The following is a 24,376-nucleotide window of genomic DNA, read 5'->3' as shown; positions in this document are numbered from 1 at the left end:
GAGAATCGCTTAAACCTGGGAGGTGGAGGTTGCAGTGAGCCGAGATTGTGCCACTGCACTCCAGGGTGAGTGACACAGCAAGACACCCTCTTAAAAAAAAAAAAAACTATGTGTTTTTCTATCAGATAGATTGCTTTAAAAAAACAGTTGGTTTTAATTAGGATTTTATATATATCAGGGAAATGTGAACATTGAGTGAATATTTTATAAGATTAAAAATATTGCTAATGATGATATTTAGTTATGTGTTTTGAAAGAGTATTTTTTAGGCATACGTTAGTAAAAAGATGGGATGATGCCTGGAATTTCTTCATAACTCCACCGGTGAGGTGGAGAAACCAGACTGAGAGTGGAGATGAAGCAAGGTTGGTTGTAAGCAAATCACTGTTAACACTGGATGATGCATGGTGATTCATTATGCTATTTTTATTTTTGTATATATTTTGAATTTAATAACAAGCCTTTGAAAAAGAAAATAATATCAATTCCCTTAGAAAGCCCTATGTGGATGCCTTGTGTAAACAGATATTTAATTAGTCTGGCTTTCCTTTCATAGACGGTGGTGATGGCTGCCCGCACACAGTCTTTTCCAGACCATATGGCCCGTCTGCCCACAAGACAAGCTCTCCAGGGCATCCCACTGCCACTTGCTCTTGAGAAGGGCCCCACTGTGGCTCTGCCCAGTTTTTCATAGCAATGGCTTCCTCCTAAACAGTTTTCCTGCTTGGGATCCAGCCTTTGCCCCTCCTCCCCACTTCTATTTTCACCAATGCTGCCAACATATAATTTCTTCTCTTTCCTTCCCAGAATATCTTTAAAACATAAATCTGAATATGTTACTCTCTTACTTAAAGCTTTTCATTGGTTCCTCAGTTCTTTAAGAATAAAATACAACCCCTTTGCAAGAGCTGAGCTGGCCCCCAGAGGGTCACGCCATTCTCCCCCATCCCAATCCAATCTGCTAAATTCTCTCTTCATACAACCACTGCAATTCCTTAAATAGCACTTTTCTAACATCTTTAGCCCTTGCACCTGTTACTCCCTATGCACAAACACCTTTCTCCCATTTGTTATCCTGTAGAATTTCTACTTTTACTTTAAAGCTTGGCTCAGAGTCTCATCCTTCAGAAAGGCTTCCTGGTGGCTTAGCTGGAGGGGCTAGAGGCCTTCCTATGAGACCCACAGCTTCTGTGCATTCTTCTGATGTTTCTAAACTTTTATTTTCATTCTTGCTCTCAAACAAGGAGAAGAGTGAAATTATTTTTAAATTCTCCTTAATGAGAGAAGTTAAATATTAAGGACTAGAATTCCATCAGGTATGATTGAGATTTGGAGGGCCACAAACTATTATAATATAATATCCAAGCTATCACAAGAACCAACTTTTAAGAACCAATTTTTGCCCCCCTTGAGAATGCATGTTCTAGCATATGCCTTTCACTCTATGTTTTAAGGATCTCGCTACTTGGTTCTTCATTAGAATAAGATTACCTTGAAAACAGAGATTTTTAACTCATATCCCCATAACCTAGAACTATGTCTGGTACCAAAGCAAACTCAGTAAATGCTTGAACAAGTGAGCAGAAGGATGAATGAATATTAGCATGTAGTCATTGGTTCCCAGGCTGAGATCTCCAGAAGAGTTTTGTGAGTCAGCTTCCCTGCTATGCCAAGGTCTAGTTTCCTTTTCTAAGACATGTGATGCAAACCCAATCTCGTTCAAAGTTTGAGAATACAACCTCAGCTGCCATTGTGGGGACAAGCAAACCTAGAACTTCCTCCCTCCACCGTGCCAGGAGCGTTGAGTCAGCTTTAGGGTCAACTGCCAATTCCACCTGCCTTCTCGGGCTTTAACTCAACTGGTGAGGCCCTGCAGCTTAGGAGGAGGGTAATAACTGCCATTTAAGAAGGAATACTCAGACTATTTTGGAGATTGAAGCACTCCTAGATACACTCTCCTTGAGGCTGCTCCAGTGTAGAAGTCTTAGAAAGGAGCAACTAGGGTGTTTAACTAGAAGAGAAACTTCTGAGAAAGAAAAACGTAGAATCACTAGTAAGTTTCAAAGTGAGCCTAAGCAGATGTTAATGATATTATAAACAACTTTTATATCCCAACAGAAGGTTTACAACGATTAGTGAAAGACAGGAAAGGGGGCAAGCCTACTTGTTTGTTCTGCTCAGCTCTAGTTAACAAAATTAATGGAAGAACGGAACAGATGCAAAATTGCTGCATTACTTATCTGCAATGTTATTTTCAGGCTTCTTGAGTGCCGCCTGTTTAACAAAATGAATGCTATCTGGCTTGAATCCATAATGGTAGCTGCTTCTGTGGCCAAATAGGAGGCTTGGATTTGGGAGAGAGCCTTTGGAAGGCATACATGTGCAGGTCAGTCAAAGTTCACTTCAACTAAAAGTGATGGAATTAATTTTAGAGTACGGCTAAATTTCTTGGAGTCGGACAGGCCTGAGAAAGTAAACCATTTGAACAACACTCTCGACAGCTCCCTTACTGCTGCACGGTCATTTCACATAGATATGTCACAATGATATACCAAGAGATGTCCAAGCAAGTGTTGAGTGTTTCAGAGTAGAATTCAAATTTCTTTGTGTAAGTGATAATTTTAAGTCTCAAAACTAGGTTTGTTTGTGACAGCATTTCTCAAAGTGTAGTTCTAGGACTAGCAGTTTTGGCATCATCTGCGAACTTGTTAAAAATGCAAATTCTCAAGTTTGCATTTGACTGAGAATCCCTACCCCACAGACCAACAGGAATGGGAACTCTGGGAGAGGGGCCTAGTCATCTGTGTTTTAACATCTTCTGGGTGATTCCGATGCACACTCAAGCTTGAGAGCCGTCCCTTTATGAGATCAAGCGTGCAGAAAAGAGAAAAGTACTTTTTATCATAGGTCCTTCTTGCAGCCAGCTTCTTGCCAACACACCTCCTTCCACTGCTCCTAGGACAGCCAAGATCATTCTTGGGAGCTTGGAATGGGGCATCTCTGCTACACCAATACTCCAATCTGGGTTTAGGGGAAAAAGCTACTGCAAATTACTTAGCTTGGCTTAACACTGGTAAACTACAAATATTTGAAGCCCAAAATATGAATCTGTCTTCAAAGGACTAATTTAATCAGTAATAAGGCTGTATAAAGGTTATTTGCTTTGAATAGGACAAGCTGCAGCCTGAAAATGGTTTTTTTACACAGATTACAGCCCATGAAGGTAAAGTATTGATTTATGGTCTCCAAAAATATGCTATATATTAGAGTAATATTCCCCAAACCAAGCGAGAAATCATTAATAGCTGTATATTTGATTGATAAAAAGGTGGTAATACAAAGCCGACTTTTGAAAACTATATGTGATAGATTTGCAAACCTCTATCTCTTCCTACAAATCCCCAAAAGTCTCTACTGCTTTGCTTCAGGGTTTCCTCTCAGGCCCTAGCCAGGTCTTCCAACTCTCTTCATTTACTTTGGACTCAGAAACCATCAAGGCAAAACAATAGATTTTTTCAAGAGGATTATTTGCATTGCTGAGGACCTGGGGATTGGGTAGCAGCCTCAGGAATCCCAGAGCCTTGGACCCACACAAGAACCACTGGACACTACCTGAGTTACATTCCTTCAGTAATGGAAGACGACAAATGCAGAAGCTCCTGAAGGCAGGATGGTGGCTGAATCCAGAGTGAGGGAGGAAAACGCCTACAACCCCAAGTGTTCCAAAAGATTTGGCCATTGTTAAATAAAGCTGAAATTCACTTTTAAAATATCCAAATACAGTAATGACCACTGATAGTCAACATTCATTGGGCCTCACTAGGTGCAAACTTATTGGTGAGTTCTTAAATATATTACCTCCTTTAGGCCAGGTGCGTTGGCTCACACCTGTAAATCCCAGCACTTTGGGAGGCCAAGGCAGGCAGCTCACCTGAGGTCAGGAGTTTGAGACTAGCCTGCCCAACATGGCAAAACCCCATCTCTACTAAAAATACAAAAAATTAGCCAGGCATGGTGGTGGGCACCTGTAATCCCAGCTACTTGGGAGGCTGAGGCAGAAGAATCAGTTGAACGTGGAAGGCGGAGGTTGCAGTGAGCCGAGATTGTGCCATTGCACTCCAGCCTGGGCGACAAGAGCAAAATTCCATCTCAAAGAAAAAAATATGTATGTGTATACACACACACACACACACACACACACACACACACACACACACACACACACATCTCCTCCTTTAATCCTTAAAACAGCCATGTAAAGTAAGCATTAAATGGACATTTACAGATGAGGAAACTGATGCTCAGAGAAGTTAATTTGCCTAAATTTCCCAGATTGTCAGTTGTGAAGCCAGTCTGGCATTCTTAGTCTTTCATTCTACTGTTTCCCCCAGCTTGGGCTAGAAACAGAGTTAATTCAGACTCTCCTGAATGGCTCATTCAGCGCTTTCATCAAGTGATTAAAATCAATGGTCACTAACCAAGTCCAGTGGGCCTCATTCCTGTTTTAAGTCCTTTAATGGCCCCCCATTGGTTTCTGGGATAAAATTCAAATTTCTTAACATGATTTACAAGGCCCATAATGACTTGGCTCCAGTATACCTTTCTAGCTTACCTACTACCAAGTCCTTGCACACATTATGCTTGAGCCATATCTGCCTACTAGAGTGTGCCATGCTCTCCCTAACTTTCTGCACCACTTCACAAATCCCTTCGAGACCAAGGTTGTTAGAATCTTTTCCTTGAGGTCCTCAGGCTGAAATGGACGCCTTCACATTCTCTTACCATTGTGGAATATTTTGTGCATATCCTTATGACATTCATCATATTGTTAATTATTGATTTTCTTGTTTCTCCTATTTGGTGGTAACTGATTTAAGGGCAGGATTGTGTCCCTTTTATCTAAGAACTGGTAGTCCATAGCACATTGCCTGATACTTCATAGACAATAAACGAATGCTGATGGCATGACTGAAAATCGAGCACTTTAGCAGCATTTGGGAATAGTTCTACCATCTCCTTGGGTAAGGACACAGCAGGGTAGCGAGACTTGGGAAGCTGGAAGAAATGCTTACATTTTGAAGTAGTATCTGTTAAACCCCAATTGCAGTACAAGCTAGCTTAGGAAACCAAGTTACATCAAGTATAGTTATAAACTTCCTGTGACCAGAGAGAGAATCATCACTGAAGGATGGAGAGCAGCCAGCAGTTAAAGGACTGGAAAACTCCTGCAGTGCAGAGGGCCCACATTAGTATGAGCAATATTTCTGGGGGTGGAGAATATACGCTGAATATTACCATTCAAAAATATTGAGACGAAGCATGACAACTATTTAATGTGATAGTTCTAATTACCAGCATAATTTCAGATTAAGCATTATATCAAACTTTCAAAATCAGTGACTGTCCAAAGGGTAAATGCTTATTTTCCACTCAGTCATACCTTGATCAAGGATCAGAACGAATGCAGAGAAAGGGATTTCAGGAGGTAATTAGAATACAAATAGTCCCCACTTATTGAGTGGAGTATGGACTGTGCCAGTATTTCCTTCAGTAAGCTACAATAGCTCCCTGAGGTGGGTATTACTATGTAGACATTACTGAAAATGGGACCAAATCTCAGACAAGTTTAGCAAGTTGCCCAAACTCTCACAGCTCAAATGTGGTAGAGCTGAACTTTAAACTGAGGTCTGATTTTTTTTAAAATTTATTTCAATAGCTTTAAGGGTACCAGTGATTTTTCATTACCTGGATGAATTGTGTAGTGGTGGAGCCTGAGATTTTGGTGCACCCATCACCCAAGCGGTGTACACGGTACCCAATATGTAGTTGTTGTCCCTCATCCCCCGTCTACCCTCTCTTCTTCTGAGTTCTTATGTCATGTCTGATTTTAAAACATTTGCTCTTTGTGAAGATTTAGTTTGCCTTTAAATAATCTGTGGTCAGGCTTTACATTTTGAATAATGTTTTTTTTTCCTCCCTTACTTTGCTCTGAATAAAAATGAATTCAGATACTCAAATTATATTTATGATGTTATGAGGGAAGAGGATACTAGGATCATATAAATTCTTCCAAATCAATAACTGAATAATTTTCAAAGAGTGATCTTTTATAAAACCATGTCTGAATGAGTATATATTTCTGTATATCAATATGAGAAAATCTGGTTTGGGTAAGCATGTCTCTCATGCCAATATTTATAGTCTTATTTTGGGTGGTTGTATGTTTTTCAATGGAAGGTTTAGGATTTTAAAAACAGAGCCTCTTAAAATTAAAACATATTTAATAAGCACAATAACCATCATAATAGTATACATAGGGATTGTAGGGGAAGGGTATAAAGGGGGAAAATGAGGCAAAGGAAATCAGTAACTGAAAATAAGATCTAGCTCTCCAAGTGCTCAGTTGTTTCAGAAACTCCTGCCAACTGGTAGACACAGCCTGGCTTTGAAACTGGATGCATTGCCAGCTGTGCACACTATACATATTCATCTCTGGCTTGGCTTTTTCACTTTGCAAGGAAGGTAGCTGACATCTGCTGAGCAGGGCAAATCATGCAAAACAGGTTTCTCCACAGGGCTTTGCCTCTTCACTAGGACAGAACCCAGGCTGACGCTAAAAGCTTCCTCTCTATTTTGAAATCAATCCCCAAAAGAAAGTGCAACTGAAGCAGGCTTGTAAGGAGAGAAATGCAAATGTTGGCACAGAAAATCAGTTGCTTAAGAAATAATGAGTGCAAACCTGTGCATATTTTTAAACATTGGTTATAAAATATATTTGGATATAATCATTATTATCAATTGTACTGAAGGATGCAACTATAGATTTTTTTTTACTTGGAAAAGGAATCATAAACACATAGCCTGACATAACCGTGAACTCTAGATCTAGATGACCTGATTAACGAAATCCCAGAACATTGCCACAACTTCATTATTGGTTGCAATGAAATTATATACAGTAGACGTTCTCTTAACCAATCTCCACTTAACCAATTTACTGAATTAATTGTGGCTGTTCGTCTTCCACCATAAAATGTACAGACCAATGCCATGGCATGCTCCAGAGCAATAGGTTTCTTTAGGTTGCCCCTCTGAGCTTCTGCTCCTGCTCCTGCTTGAGTTGTAAACTTCAAAATCTAGAGGCAATTATATTTATTCCTAAACCTGTTTATGCCAGCTGTACTTGTTATTTTAACTATGTAATTTAATTAATCTTATATAACCTATGAAATATGAATGTAGTTGTTCTGTGAAAACAAAATCCAATGGTTTGGAAAGATTCAATAAGGGTTCGTTAGGCAAAAATCTATGGCCAGGCGCAGTGGCTCACACCTGTAATCCCAGCACTTTGGGAGGCCGAGGTGGGCAGATCACTTGAGGTCAGGAGTTTGAGACCAGCCTGGCCAACATGGCAAAACTCCATCTCTACTAAAAATACAACAATGAGCCAGGAAAGGTGACACACACCAGTAGTTCCAGCTACTCAGGAGGCTGAGGCACAAGAATTGCTTGAACCTGGGAGGTGGAGGTTGCAGTGAGCAGAGTTGGCGCCACTGCACTCCATGGCACACTCCAGCCTGGGTGTGCCACACAAAACAAAAAACAAACAAACAAAAAATCTACTGTTAATTACCTAATGGAAAAACTCTACAACATTGGGGAAAACCAAAATCTAGGTGGAGGAAGAATTCAGATTGCTATAAATTCTTTAAAGTCTCACTGCATTAAAAACCAAACCAAACCAAAATAAAACTGGAAATCATAAAATATATATTGTGGATACGGTTTAGGCAAACAAACAAAAAGACTTGTAAGTATAATCAGCAGAACCATATTAATAGGAAAGGCCTTGACTTTACCCACAAGATTGGCAAAATTGTAAATTAAACGTTTACTTTATGGATCCATATCACATTCTGTAATTCCCCGCATTAGCTGACTCTTTTGGTGAATGGACACTTTTCAATTGGCTCTATATTCTTATCATAATCAGATAAGATGTCTCTTATTTCAGGGCTACCCAAAGTGTGCTCCTTGCACCACAGCTGTGGCAGCATCTGGGTGTTTATTAGGAATCCAGAATCTCAGGTCCCACCTGGGGTGGTGCCAGGATCTGTGTTTTAACAAGCTCTTCAGATATGATTCTATGCCCTCCTAAGTTTGATTGGAGGGCCTAAAAAATGTGTATAGCCCTTTTGAAAAGCAACATGGGGCATGACTGACTCATCAGGAATCATAGACATTTCCTTTGTATTCTTACTCAGCCATCCTGCTTCTAGGAATATTTTCTTATTTCAAAAGAAAAAAAAAGCTGGATAAAGATATCTATGCATAAAGATGTCTATAAGAGTACTATTTACAATAATGAAACAATTGGAAGCAATATAGTGATTTAAGAAGAGAAGAAAGGTAAATCACAGGCAGTCAATAAAAATGATAGATATTAAGAGTTTATAAAACGATCAAATGTTTACAATGTAAAATTAGGTAAAAAAATGCAACATTCACTTGGTTATAGTTATGCCATATGAATACCAATAAAAACTAGAAAACTACCAGTTTCACTGTATTAGATGATGATTTAGATTTCATCTTTAAAAATTATTTTCATGCAATTATAATATGTTTTCTATAATGAAAATATCTTAATGATATCATTTACAAGCACCATTATTTAAAATTTGTACTACACTCTCAGCACAAAATTTAAAGACTCTTTTAGCTGTGAAACACTGCTGCCACATCACTAGCCAGCTGTTGTATGTAAAACATCAAGATCTAATATCTTTGGTGACAGATGGGCAGTTCGAAAAATCAGTTTTAACTAAGGATGCTCTCAATACCTGAATTATCTTCATCTTTGCGGATTTTGAGCTTCACCAGGTCTTCACATTGCTGGAGGATCTGAACTGCATCTTCCATGGAACAGTTGTCCAGCCGGATATTATCTATTGCGAGCAATTTATCCCCAAGTTCCAGGGTCCCAGTTCTGTTAGTGAATGCAAAGTAACACATGACTAATGATGAGCACTTAACTAGGCCATTTAAAGAGGCATTAAGCATAATGCAGCATTATGGTAGTCTTTAGAGGAAAAGAGGTTCAATTGTTTTTAAATTGTACTTCATTGACAACTCCCTCCCTTCTTCTAGTCTTATTTGGGTTGCCTGCCATGATATTAAATTGCAGAGTATTAAAAACATTTTTTCTTATACTTTTTTCAATTAAACAAGAACATATGTGTCACTCAGGAAGCATACAATTCCTAGGAAGGGAGGTAATGGGCGAGGGTCTGCATAGACCCAGGTATCCTTGTCTTTCTCCATATTGTTGTATTACTTTTGATCCTTGGTAGTCCAGATACTAGGAGAGCATTAAGAGAATGAGAGAAGGCAAGGTGTAATAGAGTTAGTGGAAGCCTAAGGCTTGAACCTCTGCTACTTCCACTTGCATCTGGAAACTCACTATGGCCAGAGTAGCATGAAAATTTATAGATGAATCCATAGCTTCTTATTTGGAAAGTGGCCACTGAGACTCTAAAACTGGCTGTGGACCAGGGTAGGTCTGTTGAAAAAAATTTTAAGGTCCATAATGAAACAAACAAAAAAATAATGTGAATGTAGTATGTATATGTTTCTATGTGTGTATATGTATATATACACAGATTTGTAAGAACAGCCTTTTATGCATTATATCTGTGCCAGAGACTGCTAATTGTCTCCCAGCATCCATTCTCCCTTCCCTTCTTTTAAGTTACCCTCTAAAAATGCATGCCCCAGACTCTCTGGGGACCCTCCCCACCTCCTGCCTGTAGCTAGAAAATGGTAACAGGAGGGAGGCGGAGCAAGGTGGCTGAATAGAAGCCTCCACTGATCATCCTCCTTGCAGGAACACCAAATTTAACAACTATCCATACAGAAAAGCACCTTTATAAGAACCAAAAATCAGGTGAGCAATCACAGTACCTGGTTTTAACTTCATATCATTGAAAGAGGCACTGAAGAGGGTAGGAAAGAAAGTCTTGAACTGATGATGCCGGCCCCTCCCCCATTCCTTCTGCAGCAGCCACATGGCATGGAGAGAAAAATTGTGCACTTGTGGGAGGGAGAACACAGTGAGGGAGAAACTGCATTGAAACTCAGTGCTACCCTGTCACAGCGGAAAGCAACACTGGGCAGAAGTCAGCTGATATCCACGGAGGGAACATTTAGATCAGCCCTAGGCAGAGGGGAATCACCCATTCCAGTGGTCAGAACTTGAGTTCCAACACGCCTCACTGTTGCATGCTAAAGTGTTCTTGGGTACTAAATAAACTCAAGACAGTTTAAAGCCACAAAGACTGCAATTCCTGGACAAGCCCTGATGCTGTGCTGAGCTCACAGCCAGTAGACTTGGGGGGCATGTGACCTAGTGAGAAACCAGCTGGGGTGGCTAAGTGAGTGCTTGCAACACCCCTCCCCTAGCCCTACACAGCACAGCTCACAACTCCCAGAGAGAGTCCTTCACTCTACCTGAGTAGAGAAGAGGGGAGAGTAAAGAAGACTTTGTCTTGCAACTTGGATATCAGCTCAGCCATAGTATGACAGGGCACCGGGCAGAGTCCTAAGGCCCCTTTTCTAGGCCTTTGCTCTGGGATAACATTTCTAGACACACCCAGGGCTGGAAGGGAACCTGCTGCCTTGAAGGGAAGGACCCAGTCCTGGCAGCATTTATCACCTGCTGACTAAATATCCCTTGGGCCCTGAATAATCAGCAGCATGGCTGGGCGCAGTGGCTCATGCCTGTAATCCCAGCACTTTGGGAGGCCGAGGTGGGCGGATCACTTGAGACCAGGAGTTCAAGACCAGCCTGGCCAACATGGTGAAACTCGGTCTGTACTAAAAATACAAAAATTAGCCAGGCGTGGTGGTGCACGCCTGCAATCCCAGCTATTCGGGAGGCTGAGGCAGGAGAATCACATGAACCTGGGAGATGCAGGTTGCAGTGAGCCGATTGCACCACTGCACTCCAGCCTGGGCAACAGAATGAGACTCTGTCTCAAAAAATAAATAAAATTAAATATAATTAAAAAATAAAATCAGCAGCAGTAGTTAGGTAGTACTTGCTGTGGGCCTTAGGTGAGTCTCTGAGTTGTGCTGGCTTCAGGTGTGACCCAGCACATTCCCAGCTGTGGTGGCTATGGGGAGAGGCTGTTTCTGCTTGAGAAAAGCAGAGGAAATAGTAAAAAGGACTTTATCTTGCAGCTTAGGTACCAGCTCTGCAACAGTGGGGTAGAGTACCAAGTGGGCTCTTGGGGTCTCTGATTCTAGGCCTTAGCTCTTGGACGTTTGTGGACCTGCTCTGGGACAGAGGGGAGCCCACCGCCTTGAAAAAAGAGTCCCGGCCCTGGCAGCATTCGCCACAAGCTGACTGAAGAGCCTTTGGGCCTTGAGTGAACATCAGCAATAGCCAGGCAGTACTTGCCATGGGCCTGGAGCAGTGGTGGCCATGGGGAGAGACTTCTCTCCTTGAGGAAAGGATGGGAAGGACTTCGTCTTGTGTCTTGGGTGCCAGCTCAGCTATAGTAGAATAGAGCACCAGGTAGATTCCTAAGGTTTTTGACTCTAGGACCAGGCTCCTAGATGGCATCTTTAGACCTGCAAGGGGCCAGGGGGAGCTCACTGCCCTGAAAAGAAGGATACTACCCTGGCTGGCTTTGCCACCTGCTGATTGTAGAGCCTTTGGTCCTTGAGTGAACATGGCCTAGTGGTAGCCAGATAAGGGTTTACTGGCAGCCTTAGTTGAGACCTAGTACCATGTTGGCTTCAGGTCTGAACCAGCATAGTCTCAGTGGTGGTGACCACAGGGGTGCTTGTGTCACCCCACCACCCCTCAGCTTCAGGCAGCTCAGCACTGAGAGAGAGACTATATCTGTTTGGAAGAAAAGGAAGAGAACAAGAGTCTCTGCCTAGTAATCCAGATGATTCTTCTGGATCTTACCCAAGACCACCAAGGCAGTATTTTTGAGTCTGCAAGAGCCATAGTGTTACTGGACTTGGGGTGCCCCCTAATGGAGATACAGGTGAAGTGACCAAAAACTTAGATCACAACACCCAAGTCCCTTCAAATACTTAGAAAGCCTTCCCAAGAAGGACAGGTACAAACAAGCCCAGACTGCAAAGACTATAATAAATACTTAACAATTCAGTTCTCAGACACCAATGAACATCCATGAGCATCAAGACCATCTGAGAAAACACGACCTCACCAAGTGAACTAAATAAGGCACGAAAGACCAATCACAGAGAAATAGAGATGTATGGCCTTTCATACAGAGAATTCTAAATTACTGTTTTGAGTAAACAATAAAGTTTTGAGTCTGTGATAATACAGATCATAAATTCAGAATCCTATCAGATAAATTCAACAAAGAGATTAAAATAATTTAAAAAAATCCAGCAGAAATTCTGGAGTTGAAAAATGCAATTGACACCCTAAAAAAATGCATCAGAGTCTCTTAACAACAGAATTGATGAAGCAGAAGAGATAATTAGTAAGCTTGGAGACAGGATATTTGAAAATACACAGCCAGAGAAGACAAAAGAAAAAAAAAAAGCTGGGCCAGGCATGGTGGCTCACGCCTATAATCCCAGCACTTTGGGAGGCTGAGGTGGGCAGATCACCTGAGGTCAGGAGTTCGAGACAAGCCTGGCCAACATGGTGAAAGCCCGTCTCTATTAAAAATACAAGAAAAAAAAAAAATAGCTGGGCATGGTGGTGTGCAGCTGTAATCCCAGCCACTTGGGAGGCTGAGGCAGGAGAATCGCTTGAACCCAGGAGGCAGAGGTTACAGTGGGCCGAGATTGCACCACAGCACTCAGCCTGGGCATCAGAGTGAGACTCTGTCTCAAAACAAACAAACAAACAAACAAACAATGAAGCACACCCACAAGATCTAAAAAATAGCCTCAAAAGGCCAAATCTAAGAGTTATCGGCCTTAAAGACGAGGTAGAGAGAGGGATGGGGTAGAAATTTTATTCAAAGGGATAATAACAGAGAACTTCCCAAACATAGAGAAAGATATCAATATTCAAGTACAAGAACCTTATAGACCACCTGCAGGAATTTCAGCAACTACAAATGCAAAATAACTGAAATCATAACAGTCTCTCAAGACCACAGCACAATCAAATTAAACCCAAGATTAAGAAATTCACTCTAGGCCGGGCGCGGTGGCTCACGCCTGTAATCCCAGCACTTTGGGAGGCCGAGGCGGGCGGATCACGAGGTCAGGAGATCGAGACCATCCTGGCTAACACGGTGAAACCCCGTCTCTACTAAAAATACAAAAAATTAGCCGGGCGTGGTAGCGGGCGCCTGTAGTCCCAGCTACTCGGGAGGCTGAGGCAGGAGAATGGTGTGAACCCGGGAGGCGGGGCTTGCAGTGAGCCGAGATCGCGCCACTGCACTCCAGCCTGGGCGACAGAGCAAGACTCCGTCTCAAAAAAAAAAAAAAGAAATTCACTCTAAGCCAGGGTTTTATGAATAGAACTCTGATCTTCTTGGGATGGAGCCCCTTGCAGGAGGGGAAGCCATGGTCTCTCTTGTTCAGTTGACTTAGCCTTTCCTGCCTGCTGGCTCTGGAGGGTCTGGGTGGTCTGGATGAGGGTGGTTCCCCAAATCACAGTGCACCTGCTCTGTCAAGCGGCAGCCAGACTGCTTCTTTAAGCGGGTCCCTGATACCGTTCCTCCTGACTGGGTGTGACCTCCCAACAGGGGTCTCCAGGTCTCCAGATCAGCATCAGGTCAGTGCCCCTCTGGGACAGAGCTCCCAGAGGAAGGAGAAGGCTCCCATCTTTGCTGTTTTGTAGCCTTTGCTGGCACAGGAGGGATCCAGGCTTGGGGTCTGGAGTAGACCCCCAGCAAACCACAACGGCACTACAGAAGGGGGCCTGACTGTTAAAAGAAAAACAAATAAGCAGAAAGCAACAACGGTAACATCATTAACGAAAAGACCCCACAAAAACTCCATTCACAGATCAGCAACCTCAAAGATTGAGGGTAGATAAGTTCACAAAGATGAGAAAGAATCAACTTAAAACTGCTGAAAACTCAAAAAGCCAGAGTGCTTCTTCTCTTCCAAATAACTGCGACACTTCTTCAGCAAGGGCACAGAACTGGGCTGAAGCTGAGATGACTGAATTGGCAGAAGTAGGCTTCAAAAGGTGGGTAATAATGAACTTCACTGAACTAAAGGAGCATGTTCTAACCCAATTCAAATAAGCTAAGAATCGTAATAAAACATTACAGGAGCTGATGACCAGAATAGCCAGTTTAGTGACAAACATAAATGACCTTATGGAGCTGAAAAACACAACATGATAACTTCACAACGCAATCACAAGTGTCTATAGCCAAATAGACTAAGTGGAACAAAGAATCTCAGAGTTGAAGACTATCTTTCTGAAATAAGACAGGCAGACAAGAATAGAGAAAAGAGAATAAAAAGGAATAAACAAAACCTCCAAAAATATGGGATTATGTAAAAAGACCAAATCTATGACTGATTGGGGTACCTGAAGGAGATGGGGAGAACAGAACTAAGTTGGAAAATGTACTTCAGGATATAATCCAGGAGAACTTCCCTAGCCTAGCAAGACAGGCCAACATTCAAATTTAGGAAATCCAGAGAACCTCAATAAGATACTACAGGAGAAGATCAACCCCAAGACACATAATCATTGGATTCTCCAAGGTCGAAATGAAAGAAAAAAATGTTAAGCATAGCCAGAAAGAAAAGCCAGGACGCCTACAAAGGGAAGTCCATCAGACCAACAGCAGACCTCTCAGCAGAAACCCTACAAGCCAGAAGAGTTTGGGGGCCAATATTCAACATTCTTAAAGAAAATAATTTCCAACCCAGAATTTCATATCTGGCCAAACTAAACTTCATAAGCAAAGGAGAAATAAGATCCTTTTCAGACATATAAATGCTGAGGGAATTCATCACTATCAGGCCTACCTTGCAAGAGCTCTTAAAAGAAGAGCTAAATATGGAAAGGAAAAACCATTACCAGCTGCGACAAAAACACACTGAAATGCACAGACCAGTGACACTATGAAGCAACCACATAAACAAGTTTGCAAAATAACCAACTAGCATCATGATGACATGATCAAATTAACACATATCAACACTAAACTTAAATGTATACAGGATAAATGCCCCAGTTAAAAGACATAGAATGGCAAACTGGATAAAGAGATAGCCAAGACCTATTGGTATGCTGTCTTCAAGAGACCTATCTCACATGCAGTGACACACATAGGCTCAAAATAAAGTGATGGAGTAAAATTTACCAAGCAATGAAAAATTGACAAAAGCAGAGCCTGCACTCCTAATTTCTGACAAAAGATACTTTAAACCAACAAAAATAGAAAAAAAATGTTAAATTCAACAAGAAGAGCTAAGTATCCTAAATATATATGCACCTAATACAGGAGCACCCAGATTCATAAAGCAAGTTCTTAGAGACCTATGAAGAAACTTATACTCCCACACAGTGACAGTGGGATATTGTAACACCCCGCTGACAATATTAGACAGATCATCGAGACAGAAAATAAACAAAGATATTCAGGACTTGAACTCAGCTCTGGATCAAGTGGACCTGACAGATATCTACAGAACTCTCCACCCCACAACGACAGAATATACATTCTTCTCATTGCCACATGACACTTACTCTAAAATTGATCACATAATTGGAAGTAAAACATTCCTCAGCAAATGCAAAATAACTGAAATCATAACAGTCTCTCAGACCACAGCACAATCAAATTAAACTCAAGATTAAGAAATTCACTCTAAACCACACTACTACTTCGAAATTGAACTGCCTGCCCCTGAGTGAACCTTGGGTGAATAATAAAATTAAGGCAGAAATCAAGAAGTTCTTTGAAACTAATGAGAACAAAGAGACCAACAACGAGTTCTGAAATTGAGACAGTAATAAATAGGCTACCAACCAAAAAAATCCCAGGACCACACGGATTTACAGCTGAATTCTAACAGAGGTACAAAGATGAGCTGGTACTATTTCTTCTGAAACTATTCCAAACAATTGAAAAGGTGGGACTTCTCCCTAACTCATTTTATGAGGCTAGTATCATCCTGATACCAAAACCTGGGAGAGATATACAACAGCAAGTAAAAACTTCAGGCTAATATTCTTGATAAACATGGATGCAAAAATCCTCAATAAAATACTGGCAAACTGAATCCAGCAGCACATTAAAAAGTTTATCCACCACGATCAAGTTGGCTTCATCCCTGGGATGCAAGGTTGGTTCAACATACACAAAACAATAAATGTGATTCATTATATAAACAGAACTAAAGACAAAAACCACATAATTACCTCAATAGATGCAGAAATGGCCTTCAATAATATTCAACATCCCTTCATTTAAAAACTCTCAATAATCTAGGTATTGAAGGAACATACCTCAAAATAGTGAAGGCCACATAGGACAAACCCATAGCCAATATCATACTGAATGGGCAAAAGCTGGAAGCATTCACCTTGAAAACTAGCACAAGACAAGGATGCCCTCTCATCACTCCTATTTAACATAGTATATTGGAAGTTCTGACCAGGGCAATCAGGCAAGAGAAAAAAATAAAGGGTATTCAAATCAGAAGAGAAGAAGTCAAATTGTCTTTGCAGATGACATGATCCTATATCTAGAAAACCGCATCATCTCAGCCCAAAAGCTTCTTAAGCTAATAAGCAACTTCAGCAAAGTCTCCACATACAAAATCACTGTGCAGAAATCACTAACATTCTTATACACCAACAATAGGCAAGCACAGAGCCAAATAATCAAAGAACTCCCATTCACAATTGCTACAAAGAGAATAAAATACCTAGGAATATAGCTAATAAGGGAAGTGAAGGACCTCTTCATGGAGAACTACAAACCACTGCTCAAAGAAATCAGAGAGGACACAAACAAATGGAAACACATTCCATGCTCATGGATAGAAAAAATCAATATCATGAAAATGACCATACTGCCCAAAGTAATTTATAGATTCAATACCATGCCCATTAAACTACCATTGACATTCTTGGCAGAATTAGAAAAAAACTACTTTAAAATTCATATGGAATAAAAAAAGAGCCTGTATAGCCAAACCAATCCTAAGCTAAAAGAACAAAGCTGGAGGTATCATGCTACCCAACTTCAAACTATGCTACAAGGCTACAGTAACCAAAACAGCATGGTACTGGTACAAAAACAGACATATAGACCAAAGGAACAGATTAGAGAACTCAGAAATAAGACCGCACACCCATAACCATCTGATCATCAAGAAACCTGACAAAAACAAGCAATGGGAAAAGGATTCCCAATTTAATACATGGCACTGGGAGAACTGGCTAATCGTATGCAGAAAATTGAAACTGGACCCCTTCCTTACACCTTATATAAAATAAAATAAAATAAAATAAAATAAGATGGATTAAAGACTTAAATGTAAATCCCAAAATTATAAAAACCCTAGAAGAAAATCTAGACAATACCATTCGGGACATAGGCACAGGCAAAGATTTCATGACGAAAATGCCAAAGGAAAATGGCAACAAAAGAAACTTTGATAAATGGGATCTAATTAAACTAAAGAGCTTATGCACAGCAAAAGAAACTATCATCAGAGTGAACAGACAACCTACAGAATGGCAGGAAATTTTCACAATCTATCCATCTGATAAAGGTCTGATATCCAAAGTCTACAAAGAACTTCACTTCTCAAAAAAAGATATTCATGCAGCCAGCAAACATGAGAAAAAGCTCATCATCACTGATCATTAGAGAAACACAAATTGAAATCATAATGAGATATCATCTGATGCCAGTCAGGATGGCAATTATGAAAAAGTCAAGCAACAACAGATGCCGGTGAGGTTGCAGAGAAAAAGGAATGCTTTTACATGGTTGGTGGGAATGTAAATTAGTTCAACCATTATGAAAGACAGTGTGGCGATTCCTCAAAGATATAGAAGCAGAAATACCATTTGACCCAGCAATCCCATTACTGGATATATACCCAAAGGAATGTAAATTATTCTATTATAAAGATATATGCACGCTTATGTCCACTGCAGCACTATTCACAATAGCAAATACATGGAATCAACCCAAATGCCCATTAATGATAGACTGGATAAAGAAAGTGTGATATATATACACACAGAATACTATGCAGCCATAAAAAGGAATGAGATCATGTCCTTTGCAGGTACATGGATAGAGCTGGAAGGCTTTATCCTCAGCAAACTAACACAGAAACAGAAAACCAAACACTGCATGTTGTCACTTATAAGTGGGAGCTGAACGATGAGGACACATGGACACATTGGAAACAACAACATACACTGGGGCCTGTCATGGGTGAGGTGATGGGAGGGAGACCATTAGGAAGAATAGCTAATGGAGACTGGGCTTAATACCTAGATGATAGGTTGATCTGTGCAGCAAACCATGGCACACATTTACCTATGTAACAAACCTGCACATCCTGCACATGTACCCTGGAACTTAAAATAAAATTTGAAGAAAAAAAAACACGACAAATTTTGTAAACTATGCAGACACATGGAAATGAAACAACCTGCTTCTGAGTGACCTGTGGGCCAATGAAGAAATTAATAAGAAAATTAAAAAATTTCGTGAAACAAATGATAATGGAAACACAACATACTAAAGCCAATGAGATACAGCAAAAGCAGCACTAAGCAGGAAATTTTTAGCTATAAGTGCCTACATCAAAAAAGCACAAAGACTTCAAATAAATAACCTAACAATGCATCTTAAAGAATCAGAAAAGCAAGAGCAAACTGAACCCAAGATTAGTGGTAGAAAATAAATAATAAAGATCAGAGCAAAAACAAATGAATTTGAAATGAAGAAAACAATGCAAAGGTCAATGAAACAAAATGTTTTTAAAAAGGTGAGCAAAATGGACAAAGCTTTAGCAAGACTAATAACAAAAATAAAAAAAGGAGAAGACCCAACTAAATAAAGTCAGAGATGAAAAAGGAGACATTATAACTGATATCACAGAAATTCAAAGGATCATTAGTGGCTCCTATGAGCAACTATATGCCAATAAATTAGAAAAGCTAGAGGAAATGGGTAAATAGACTCATACAATGTACTAACATTGAACTATGATGAAATTCAAAACCTGAACAGACCAATAATAAGTAATATGTTTGAAGTCATAATAAAAAGTCTCCAAGTAAGGCAAAACCTGGGACCCAATGGCTTCACTGCTGAATTCTACCAAACATTTAAAGAACTAAGATAAATCCTGCTAAAACTATTCTGAAAAATAGAGGAGGAGGGAATGATTCCAAACTCATTCTATGAGGCCAGTATTACCATGATAACAAAACCAGACAAAGACACACACACACACACAAAGAAAAGAAAAGAAAAAGAAAAAGAAAAAGAAAACTATGGGCCAAAAACCTCTAACGAACATTGATGCAAAAATCCTTAATAAAATACTAGCAAAATGAAGTCAAAAATATATTAAAAAGATGATTCATCACAACCAAGTTGGATCACAACCCAGGGATTAAAAGCTGGTGCAAGCTATGCAAATCTGTGAGTGAAACACATCATGTCAGTAGAATAAAGGACAAAAACCATATGATCATTTCTATTGATGCTGAAAAAGCATTTGAAAAAATTTAACATCCCTTCATGATAAAAATCCTCAAAAAACTAGGGTATAGAAGAAATACACCTCAACATAATAAAAGCCATATACAACAGAGCTGCTGCTAGTATCATACTGAATGAGGAAAAACTAAAAGCCATTCCTCTAAGATCTGGGACACAACAAGGATGCTCACTGTCACCACTGTTATGCAACACAGTACTGGAAGTCCTAGCTAGAGCAATCCCCCAAGGGAAAGATAAAAGCGTATCCAAATTGGAAAGGAAGAAGTCAAATTATCCTTGCTTGCAGAAGACATGATCTTATATTTGGAAAAACCTGAAGACTCCACAAAAAACAATTAGAGCTGATTAAAAAAATTCAGTAAAGTTGCAGGCTTCAAAATAAATAATACAAAATCAGTAGCATTTCTATATGCCAGCAGTGAACAATCTGAAAGAGAAATTAAAGAAGTAATCCCTTTTACAAGAGCCACAAATAAAATCAAATACTTAGAAATTAATGAAAGAAGTAAAAGATCTCTACAATGAAAACTGTAAAACACTGATGAAAGAAATTGAAGAGGACACAAACAAATAGAAAAAAAAACTACATGTTTATAAACTAGAAGGATCAATATTATTAAAATATCCATACTACCCAGAGCAATCTACATATTCAATGCTATCTGTATCAAAATACCAATGACAGTCTTCACAGAAATAGAGAAAAGTATTCTAAAATTTATACTGAACCACAAAAGACCTAGAATACCCAATTCTATCCTGAGCAAAAAGAACAAAACTGGAAGAATCCCATTATCTGACTTCAAATTATACTACAGAGCTAAAGTAACCCAAACACCATGGCACTGGCAAAAAAACACACATATAGACCAATGGAACAGAATAGAGAACCCAGAAACAAATCCACATGCCTACAGTGAACTCATTTTTGACAAAGGTGCCTAGAAACATACATTGGGGAAAAGACAGTCTCTTCAACAAATGATGCTGGGAAAACTGAATATCAACATGCAGAAGAAAAAAACTAGACAGCTATTTCTTGCCATATACAAAAGTCAAATCAAAATGGATTAACAACTTAAATCTAAGACTCCAAACTATGACACTACCACAAGAAAACATTGGGGAAACTCTCCAGGACATTGCTCTGGGCAAATATGTCTCGAGTAATATCCCACAAGCACAGGCAACCTAAGCAAAATGGACAAATGGGATCACAACAAGTGAAAAATCTTTTTCATAGCAAAGAAAAAAAATCAACAAAGTGAAGAGACAACTCACATAATAGGATAAAATATTTGCAGACTATCCATCTGACAAGGGATTAATCACCAGAATATACATGGAGCTCAAACAAGTCTATAGGAAAAAACAATCTAGTAATCCTATTAAAAAATGGCCAAAATATTTGAATAGTCATTTCTCAAAAGAAGACATACAAATGTCTAACAGGCATACGAAAAGATGCTCAACATCAGTGGTCATCAGAGAAATGCAAATCAAAACTACAATGAGATATCATCTGACCCGAGTTAAAATGGTTTTTATCCAAAAGACAGGCAATAACAAATGCTGGAGAGAATGTGGAGGAAAGGGAACCCTGGTACACTGTTGATGGGAATGTAAATTAGTACAAGCACCATAAAAACAGCTGGAGGTTTCTCAAAAAACTAAAAATAGAGCTACTATATGATCCAGCAATCCCACTGCTGGGTATATACCCAAAAGAAAGGAAATCTGTATATTGAAGAGATATCTGCACTCCTATGTTTGCTGCAGCACTGTTCACAATAGCCAAGATTTGCAAGCAACATAAGTGTCCATGGAGAGATAAATGGATAAAAGGAATGTGGTACATATATACAATGGAGTTCCATTCAGCCATAAAAAAGAACGAGATCCTGTCATTTGCAACGCATTAGATGGAACTGGAGGTCATTATGTTCAATGAAATAAACCAGGCACAGAAATACAAACATCACATGTTCTCACTTATTTGTGGTATTTAAAAATCAAAATAACTGAACTCATGGAGAGAGAGAGTAGAAGGATGGTTACCAGAGGCTAGGAAGGGTAGTGGGGGGGTCAGGGTGGGGAAAGTAGGGATGGTTAATGGGTACAAAAAATAGAATGACTAAGACCTAGTATTTGATGGCACAACAGGGTGACTATGGTCAGTAGTAATTTAATTGTACACTTAAAAATAACTAAAAGAGTATAATTGGATTGTTTGTAACACAAAGGATAAAAGCTTGAGGGGATGGGTACCCTATTTTCCATGATGTAATTACTGTGCATTGCATGCCTTATCAAAATATCTCTTGTATACTATAAGTATATATACCAACTATATACCCACAAAAATTAAAAATAAAAAAATGGTAATAACTGACAAGCTGCTGGGATGGCTCCCATAGCCCTGGATTGCCTGCCTATCTCCCAACTGTTATGAGAGAGAAACTTCTGTCTTGCTTGATCCACTGTCTTTGGATGTCTCTTTGTCATAGCAGTGGAGTCTGCACATACATACCTAAACTCATACAATGTCCTTCCTACTTTTTGAATGTTAAAGTATTTCTTGGGCTGGGTGTGGCGGTTCACACCTATAATCCCAGCACTCTGGGAGGCTGAGGTGGGTGGATCACCTGAGGTCAGGAGTTTGAGACCAGCCTAGCCAACATGGCAAAACCCCGTCTCTAGTAAAAAATACAAAAATTAGCCGGGCACGGCGGTGTGCACCTGTAATCCCAGCTACTTGGGAGGCTGGGGCAGGAGAATCGCTTGAACCCAGGAGACAGAGGTTTCAGTGAGCCGAGATTGTGCCACTGCACTCCAGCGTGGGTGATACAGGTGACACTCGGTCTCAAAAATAAAACAAAGTATTTATTTAATAAAATAATTGTGATAATAGGTTGAAATTTTTTTAAGTCCTGAATTGGAAAATAAAAAGAAAGTTAATGGTCTTATATCAGTATCCTCAATCATTTAAAAATATTTTTATTTATGAAATTAAAAATTTGAGACCTCCTGATTTTGATGGTATATGGGCCAAATAGGTGACATGAACATTTTAAAACTCAAGAATCTTGCTTGCCCAGAGGGGATATTCTGGTAACAGCAAAATTCTTGCACAACTTATCACCTCTGTTTGGGTACCTCTAATAAGTGCTGCTACTTTCAGGGTTTTTTTTTTTTTTTTTTTTTTGGTCAGAAAATGAATGGAAGCTGACCAGTGAAGGAGAGCCTATGCTAGATTCATGAAAGACCCTAAGAAATGTTTTCAGCTGTGCAGAAATAAACTGATAAGCAGGAAGAGATCTATGGAGCCACTGGAACTAGGGATATCAAATATGATCAATTAATAGTGGCTGCTTGGAAGTTTTTGAAAATACAGTGACCCATTAGAAAGGTTTGCTTTGGGTGTGGAAGGTGTCATGTATACTTAAATTAAGAGAGGCCTTAAAATGAATCAGAAAATCCATTTTCCTTACCTGTGTGCCACACTCCCTTTCTTGATATCTGAAATGACGAGGGGGTCTCCTGGTTTTCTACTGGATGGTGCTGTAATAATGGAGATAGAATAATCACATCTTTATATCCATTATTCACCCCTTACTGTACATTTCCCGTGTTTTATAATAACTTAATGCAAGTAACGTTTGTATGCAAAACAAAGATGGTCAGCAAATGAATTAGGAAGTATGCACATTATGTCTTTACAAATGTTTGTGCTAAAATATTTACAAACATAAAAACTAAAGCAATGCCACTTTAAATTTGTAATTAGAGAAAGCAATTGGATAAGTACCCGTTTAATTTAAATCTATTTTAATAAGCAATTCTCAAGAGAGGACCTGAAGGGTGGGTATCTCAGTTGGAGAGTATTAAAATCAATTGGGGGCTCCCCTTAGTTACCCCTTCTTTTATTCCTTTCCAGTGAGGAGACACCATTGTTGATGGGAATATGCCATATATCACTTCAGTGTAGAGTGGGAAAGTGGATAAGAATTACTGATTTAAAGTTCTTTTTTTTTGGCCAGGCACAGTGGCTCATGCCTGTAATCCTAGCACTTTGAGAGGCTGAGGTGGGAGGATCACCTGGGGTCAGAAGTTCGACATCAGCTTGACCAACATGGTGAAACCCCACCTCTACTAAAAACACAAAAATTAGAAAGGCATGGTGGCACATGCCTGTAGTTCCAGCTACTTGGGAGACTGAGGCAGGAGAATTGCTTTTACCCAGGAGGCAGAGGTTGCAGTGACCCAAGGATCACACCACTGCACTCTAGCCTGGGCAACAGAGCAAAACTCCGTCTTGATCAATCAATCAATAAAGTTCTTTTTTTTTTCCTCACAAGGAAATCTTTTGCTAGATGGACTCTAAATCTTTAAATTCTGCTCACAAATTCATACTTAGAAAGCTCTTGGAATGTGACTCTCTTTTTTTTTTTTTAGTAAATATTTTGTTGCTAGTTAACTAAATTTTTATATATGCTCATATTCTAAACATGTACATGTAATTTTATTGAATTTTTAGATAAAACGATTATACTGCACAGTGGTCGGTTTTGGGTTTTTATCAATTTTCTCAGGAATATTTCCATTTATGAGAATAAAAAACAATTATAAACGAGCCT

At 39.6% G+C, this 24,376-nt stretch overlaps 1 protein-coding gene across 18 annotated transcripts in view; it reads right to left on the bottom strand.

Moving 5' to 3' along the window:
• Positions 1 to 24,376, bottom strand: part of GRIP1 (glutamate receptor interacting protein 1) — a 716,800-nt gene that overhangs the window by 50,108 nt on the left and 642,316 nt on the right. For all 18 annotated transcript variants that reach the window (XM_054664158.2, XM_054664159.2, XM_016923073.4 and 15 more), the window contains 2 exons: positions 23,231 to 23,300; positions 8,844 to 8,989 (listed from right to left, as the gene is read on the bottom strand). In XM_054664158.2, coding sequence (XP_054520133.1) covers positions 8,844 to 8,989; positions 23,231 to 23,300 — 216 coding nt within the window. The remainder of the gene's footprint in view (positions 1 to 8,843; positions 8,990 to 23,230; positions 23,301 to 24,376) is intronic.

This window comes from Pan troglodytes, chromosome 10, assembly GCF_028858775.2.
Source record: "Pan troglodytes isolate AG18354 chromosome 10, NHGRI_mPanTro3-v2.0_pri, whole genome shotgun sequence".
NCBI classification, from domain to species: domain Eukaryota; kingdom Metazoa; phylum Chordata; class Mammalia; order Primates; family Hominidae; genus Pan; species Pan troglodytes.
The sequence above is the reverse complement of the archived record's forward strand: the minus strand, read 5'-3'. Positions and strand labels throughout refer to the sequence as shown.